Source organism: Penaeus chinensis, chromosome 26, assembly GCF_019202785.1.
Source record: "Penaeus chinensis breed Huanghai No. 1 chromosome 26, ASM1920278v2, whole genome shotgun sequence".
Taxonomy (NCBI): domain Eukaryota; kingdom Metazoa; phylum Arthropoda; class Malacostraca; order Decapoda; family Penaeidae; genus Penaeus; species Penaeus chinensis.
In genome coordinates, this window is record NC_061844.1 from 14642127 (window position 1) to 14649626 (window position 7500).

Sequence of the window (7500 nt, forward strand, 5' to 3'; positions counted from 1 at the left end):
ATGGAAAGGTTTGGTTTGGGTTTTGGTTTTCCAAGATACCCTGGTTTTTGAACTTCGTCTGTGGAGGGTATGTCGCTCTTGGTAACTAATACCGAATATATTAATCTATGCTAGGCCCAAACCTGTGTATAGGGGTCTATATAGCTAGTCTCATGGATGTCTTAAACAGAGGAACAGCACGAGTGGCTTGTTGATTCATCTGCATGAGCCATCTGTAATGGGGAGGGATACTGAGCTTTACACTCTCTTATCTGTGAATCTGCCATATTGACAGAAATTTGGGACGAGAACAAAGATAAATGTCAACCCACCAGAAAGGATGTCAACAGATGAGTTAACACACCATTTGTATACTCAGAGAGCAAAGTGTGTAGATGTCTGCACACAGGATCATTAGATAATCAGATGGATTATATAATTATCTTATGATAACCAGCCTCTGAATAACATTTAATTTTACTATAAACAGTCATTTGTGCATCTGTATTAACTATGAAGAATAGGAGATTGTTGTTGATTACTTTTTTTTATTCCTAATCCAATATAAGAAATCTAACTTCGTTAATGCTCAACGTCCATGCAAAAATAAAGTTTTTCATTTCATTATAATCCAATAGCAATTGATATTTACAAACATGTGATAAAGATTGTTGGGCTTGTTATTATTTCCTATAGTTTCTTTCTTTCCATACTTAATTTGATTTTATTCTGTATTTATTTGATGTTCTTTGTAATTATTATCAATTTGTTTCAGGTCAACACATTCTGAGCATCAATTACCATGGAACGAATATCGAAAACGCTTTTAAATACTCTTCTGAATCAACGAAACTCTTTATTTTCTCTTGCACGTAGATTGCCCAGTGTATCAAAAATTGGTTCAGGAGCAGAGGTAAGGTCTTTAAAATTTTGTTTACATTACCTGGTATTTGCAAAGGGACTGTGAGGGAGTTTGAATTAGATATATATTTATATTGCTTCAGATCCTAAATGTTTTTTAGACATATTTTGTGTATGTTGTTAAGATACTATGAAGAGATGAGAATGTATAAGCATTTCATAGTCTTTACTAATTTTTGCAAATTTTTATTCAACATATTTTTTGAATTTTATTGTAGGCCATAATTTAGACCATAATTTCACATTACTGTCTAATTCAAGAAAAACATTCTTTTAGAATTATTATAAAAAAGAAATACATAGATTTATGTAATCAGTTATATAATTATAAAGGTTAGAAGTTTGAGTTTACAGTACTGTATATTGCTCGTGCCAGATCTTCAATTATATAAATATATACAATTACTCTACATATTTTTTTTTTTTTTTTTTTTTTTTGCATAAGCTTGTGTATTGTAAATTGAAAATGCAATATATATTTTAAAATATGTTATATGATTGTTATATTATATGCTCATTTATGGTTATTTTCAGAATTTTTCAACTGCAAATTTGACTGTGAAAAGGACATTGCAACATAAAGTCTTACAGTCACAATATAAAGCATCATGGGTGATGGTGAAGCGCGAATTCACTGCTGTTACAAACCTTTTGGAGAGGTTAGTAACTCTAAACATATTTGCAGCAGATCAGGGGAAAGTGTTGTTGTTGTTGTTGTTGTTGTTTTTACATATGTTGATGTCCTTCGAGACAGAAACCCATCATAATAGTCTTTTTCACCTCTAACAGGTCTGGAATCTCAAAGCCTGACCAGCTGGCAATATTGAAGCGTAGTCTGCACACAACCTCCTCACAAGCCAACCAGCCTGGCCCAAACAGGAACGGAAATGGCAGTAGCTCTTCTGGTGGCAACGGTAACAAGAACAAGAATGATGATGATGAGAGGAAGGGCATGCTGGCAAAAGCTGCCCTGTGGATGTTAACAGCTTACATGTTCATTGCCATCATTTCTCTCCTGTTCCCCGGGAGCAATCAGCCGGAGGTGAGGAAAGTCAGTCACACAGGAACAAGTGAATCTCCCAATCTCGAAACTGAATGCAGACAAATCTATTTTAATGTTCTGTGATGTCTGTAGTCATCAGACTTCATGTAATAGTAAGAAGATATGATTGTGTGGTTACTTATTAATTTGTCTATTTTGTTGTTCCTGCAGATTGCTCGGTATGTGTCATGGAATGAATTCGTTCACCAAATGCTGGCAAAGGGTGAGGTTGAGGAGGTGATAGTGCGGCCTGACTTGGACATTGTGACCATCATTCTTTACGAAGGTGCTGTTATCAAGGGTAAAAAGGTGAGCAAAAAGGACTCTTAAAAATGTGTGTATATATGTAACAAGTTATGGAATCAATATAGATAATGTACTGTTTACTTTCTATTGATTTTCTAGTGCAAGGTCTGTAGATAGTTGACTGTATTTCCTATTTGATCTTAAGACCTATGTATTCACTTCTTTTTGGTGACATAAATCATGATAACTCTTCACAGAACACATCTCAAACTCATTCCAATCTCCCTCCCTCCTACAGATTGATCAGCGCACATTCCACATGAACATCGTAGATCTTCAGCACTTCGAGGAGCGGTTGCGTGAGTCCGAGGCCAAGCTGGGCATCCGATCCGACCAAGGCGTGCCCATTGTTTATGAGCGGAGCGGCGATACGGCTGGAAGGCTCTTGGCATCCATTATCGTTGTGGCAATCATCGTGTCGCTCTTGTCGAGGAACATGAACATCAAAGGACCCCTGAGCATGGAAGGCATGGTGAGTGGACAAGAGTTAGTAGAGTTGATTTATGTCAGTTGTTGTTTGTAGTTTGCCAGTGCTTTGTTTTTTGTTCTTATTTTGTTTGTGGTTTGTCTGTTATGTTTCTTTTATTGTTTGTTTGTGTTTTATAATTGCCATTTTATATATCTTATGGTCTTTGTTATTTGTTTTGTTGATTTGTTTATTGTTGTTTATGAATTAACTATTGTAATCTGCTTGTTTTAGTTAGATTTATATTTCTATCTGTTAAGTTTTCAGAGTTTTTTTGTTTTTTTCCCCAATGATTTGGAGAAAATTCTTATTTAGAGAAATTTACATAATCTGTTTATTTTCTAGAGAATTAATAATATGGAAAGAACATACATCATCCACTAATATTTAGAGAAATTTACACGTTTGACAAATCACTTTGAATACTTCACAATAGAGGAAAACAATAATATAAAAAGCTAAACCATGTAATCCGTTTTTTCTATTTTTTTAGAGCCAGATGACCCGAGCAAAGTTCACAATCATTGACCCCTTGCTCCCCGGGTCAGGTCGTGGAGTCAAGTTTGCCGATGTCGCCGGAGCAAGAGAGGCCAAGCAAGAAGTCATGGAGTTTGTAGACTTCTTGAAGAATCCTGATAAATATAGGGAACTCGGTGCTAAGGTGAGGAGGGCAGGCTTTGCAATGTAATTTTTGGTTGTTATGCAATTTTTTTTTTTTTTTTTTTTTTTTTTTTTTGTGTGTGTGTGTGTGTGTGTGTGTGTGTGTGTGTGTGTGTGTGTGTGTGTGTGTGTGTGTGTGTGTGTAAATGTGTAAATGTGTGTGTGTGCGTGTGTGCGTGTGTGTGTGTGTGTGTGTGTGTGTGTGTGTGTGTGTGTGTGTGTGTGTGTGTGTGTGTGTTAGAAGTAGTAGTAGTAATAGTAGCTGTAATATCATTAATATTATCATTGTTATCACCATCACTTTTTCACAGGTTCCAAGAGGTGCTCTGCTGCTTGGCCCACCAGGCTGCGGCAAAACTCTCTTGGCCAAGGCAGTTGCTACGGAAGGACAGGTCCCGTTCTTGGCGATGAATGGCTCAGAGTTTATTGAAATGATTGGTGGTTTAGGAGCAGCCAGGGTTAGGTGAGGAATAAGTCATAGTTATAGAATTTTTTATAGATATAAATGTAAATATATATATGTGCATATCTATGTACAATGTATATATTTATTGATTTATTGATTTGATTTATTGATTTATTTACCTATTTATTCATATGTGTTACTGGAGTTGATTAATAATACAGAAATGCACATTTACTTCCAGGGATCTGTTCAAGGAGGCAAAGAAGCGAGCGCCATGTATCGTGTACATTGACGAAATTGACGCCATTGGCCGAAAGAGATCCAGTGGGCAAGGAGGGATGGATGGTGGATCAGGAGAGTCTGAGCAAACCCTAAACCAACTGCTAGTGGAGATGGATGGTATTGGCTCAAAGGAGGGAGTCGTCATCCTTTCGTCTACCAATCGATTGGATATCCTTGATAAGGTTAGTTAGGGAGGGGAATAGGAGAATGAGAGAGAGAGAGAGGGGGGGGGGGGGAAACTGTGTACATGGATACGTGTGTGCGTGTGCGTGTGCGTGTGCGTGTGCGTGTGTGTGCGTGCGTGTATGCATGTGTGTGTTTTCTGACTCTGTTTGCAAGATTATTCCATAGTAAAGGCTCGTGATACAAGATAATTGTTTTTGACTGTTGAGATCTCATGAATGGTACAGTTCAAAGGTTATAATATCTTGCATTATACCATTTGTTTGGTATTGAACAACAGTAAGTGTGCATGAACCTGTATGCACTTATGTCCATGATAACATGTGATGTGTTCTGGTCTTCATTTCAGGAAAAAATACATATTGAACAGGTATTGATACAAGTTCATAGGTTATTAAGTACATAAATAGATAAGGCTATAAAAAGAAATTAAAACCTAAGCATTTCCTCTGTTCCCATAGGCTCTCCTAAGACCTGGGAGATTCGACCGTCATATCATGATGGACCTGCCGAACCTCGAGGAACGGAGGGAAATTTTTGAGCATCACCTGAAGAGCATTGTGCTGGAGAAGCCAAGCACGTATTATGCACGGAGGATGGCGTCTCTCACTTTAGGGTTCAGTGGTGAGTAGCGAGAAAGTATGCTCCTAGATCAGATTGTGTAATATGATGATAAAAAAAAAAAAAAATTGCTAAAAAAGTTTAAATATCTCTTTTTGGACATTAGAATGTTTCTGTTTTGCTCTGTCCACAGGTGCTGACATAGCTAATGTAGTTAATGAAGCTGCCCTTCATGCTGCAAGACATGCCAAGAAGGTTGTGACAGCGAATGATTTAGAATATGCGGTTGAACGGGTAGTTGGAGGAACAGAAAAGAGATCACAGGTATGATGGGAAAGTAAAGATTTTCTCATGATAATATACATGTCAGCAGTTTGATAATGTTTTTGTTAAAATGTATCTAAGAGGTCTGATAATGCTCAAGTATAAAAGTTTTAAGTTTCACTCATTATTGATCCTTTAATGGACAACAGTTGTTGGCTATTTTGTAAATAGGATCAGTCAGTAATGGATATCCTTCACAGGCCTTGTCACCGGAAGAACGTCGGGTCGTTGCATACCATGAGTCAGGTCATGCATTGTTAGGATGGATCTTAGAACACACAGATGCTCTCCTTAAGGTGACGATTGTGCCCCGAACCAACCAAGCCCTTGGCTTTGCTCAGTACGCACCGAAAGACCAGAAGTTGTATACCCAAGAACAGGTAATTTTTTCACATTTTATTTCTTAATGCAGTTTATTTTGAAATATATTTCATAGGTAAAGAATGCATGCGAGTAAGAGTGGGAATGAAGGGGGGAAAATTATAATTTATGAGAATAAAGCTAGTGAAATTCTTTTAGATTTATGATTGTCTAGTATTATTTTTATCAATTGATTTGATTACATTTTTCACTTTAGCTTTTTGAGAGGATGTGTATGGCTCTCGGAGGTCGCGTTGCCGAGTCGTTGGTGTTCAACCGTGTGACCACTGGAGCTCAGAATGATCTGGATAAGGTCACGAAAAATGGCATATGCACAGGTGTGTTGTCTATTTTTCTTTATCCTTTATTTGGTTGAGATAATTATTTTGACCATGAAAGTCTTTTTGATTTTAACTAAAGGGACACAGCTCAGTTTTTCTCAGAATTCTTCCATTTCCATCAGTGAAAATAATGATGATAAAAATAGAGAAGCAAAGTTAATAATTTTCCAGCCAACAGTTCCAGCTCTGTTTAAGGTGATCTTTCTCCCTCAGGTAAGGTCATTTGGCTTCAGCGATAACGTCGGACAATTGTCTTTTCCCGAAGAGGAGACAAGAGAGGTTGGCCGGAGACCCTATTCACAGAAGCTGGCAGCCACAATAGACGAGGAAGCATCGAGGCTAATTTTTGCTGCGTACAAGAAAACAGAGGAAGTACTCAAAGCCAACATGGATAAATTGACATTAGTGAGTCATTTTTATTATTTTACTGATCAGTTATTTGATGTAGCATAGGTCATTCCATATTATAATCAAAACAGAGTAAGTTACCTAGTTTGCATTGTTCCATATTTCAATTTAACTACAGATAAATCCTAAGCATCGTCCTGGATACTATTGATTAATGTTGCTATTGTATCAAGGCATTGGATATTCTCTCCCAAAAACTGTTCAATAAAAAGCCTTCATTTTCCTCATCCTCACAGCTAGCCGAATCCCTCCTGCAGAAGGAAACTCTCAACTACGACGACGTTGAGGCAATCCTCGGCCCTACTCCCCATGGCCAGAAGCTTGTCATTGAACCCTTGCAGTTCGAGGGCGAGATAAACAAGTGGAAAGATGCTGGAAAAGATAGTTAATGACTAGGCGTGCAAACCAAGGCTGTTATATTCACCTCCTCTTGTATCTCAGTCAAGGTTTTTATATTTTGTGGATTAAAGGCCAATTTTTTTTTTTTTTTTTTTTTTTCCCCAGATATTAGACATTTTATGAAGGAGAGTTTAGGAATTTGTGAGTTGGTTATGAACGTTTTGGTTGTGGATGATAGTTACCAACTCCGGTGTCTGTGAATTAGTTGCTATAATTCACTTTGTCGCATGTGTAATATTTTGTTTTGCATTTTGTTACATTAGAATGTACATAGTGTTCAAACTGTAAATAAAGATGGTTAGTCTATTTAATTAATGACTGGAAGCATGTACAAGATATAAAGCCATATAATTGCCATTTATATAAATAAATGTTTAGAAAATTATACCAATTGCAGTTTGATTGTAAGACAGTCATTTCTAAACCAACATATTCTTTACCTCCTGAGACCTGATAAAATTTACAATCTTTCCTTATAAGGTGTGCAGTTTGTCCCAAATTTTACACAGTTTGTCCTTGCCTGTCACTTTCAAGCAATAAGTTCTCATTTGAGAAAAATTACTCCTTTCTGAAGAGTAATACGCATATAGAAGGGTTGTACATATTTACTTGATAAATTTGTCTTGATAGAAGTTGAAATTGATTTAAATTCATAAATCAATTAATTACAGCAATCCTTATTCAGGTAACAGACATTTGGCAAGAGGCACAAAAGTTCAATCAACCCATATGTCAGCAGATATTGAAGTAGGAGTGCATACTAACTCTTTGCCCTTTTTTTTTTTTTTTTTACAGAATTTTTAACTTTTTCTAATTCAAATCAGTTACGAACTAGCTCCAAATCAATATCAATCAGTAATCA

General features: G+C 36.6%; 1 protein-coding gene across 1 annotated transcript in view; it reads left to right on the forward strand.

Annotated features, from left to right (window-relative positions):
- The window catches only part of LOC125039165 (paraplegin-like), a 7356-nt gene extending 333 nt beyond the window's left edge, over positions 1-7023 (forward strand). Inside the window, 15 exon segments of the mRNA XM_047632929.1 lie at positions 755-892; positions 1435-1559; positions 1690-1942; positions 2114-2251; positions 2487-2720; positions 3208-3375; positions 3686-3837; positions 4022-4244; positions 4707-4869; positions 5000-5130; positions 5331-5510; positions 5708-5809; positions 5811-5828; positions 6045-6236; positions 6476-7023. Of these exon segments, the coding sequence (XP_047488885.1) occupies positions 782-892; positions 1435-1559; positions 1690-1942; positions 2114-2251; positions 2487-2720; positions 3208-3375; positions 3686-3837; positions 4022-4244; positions 4707-4869; positions 5000-5130; positions 5331-5510; positions 5708-5809; positions 5811-5828; positions 6045-6236; positions 6476-6628 (2343 nt within the window). The 5' untranslated portion in view covers positions 755-781 and the 3' untranslated portion in view covers positions 6629-7023.
- Positions 7024-7500: the final 477 nt, after the last annotated feature.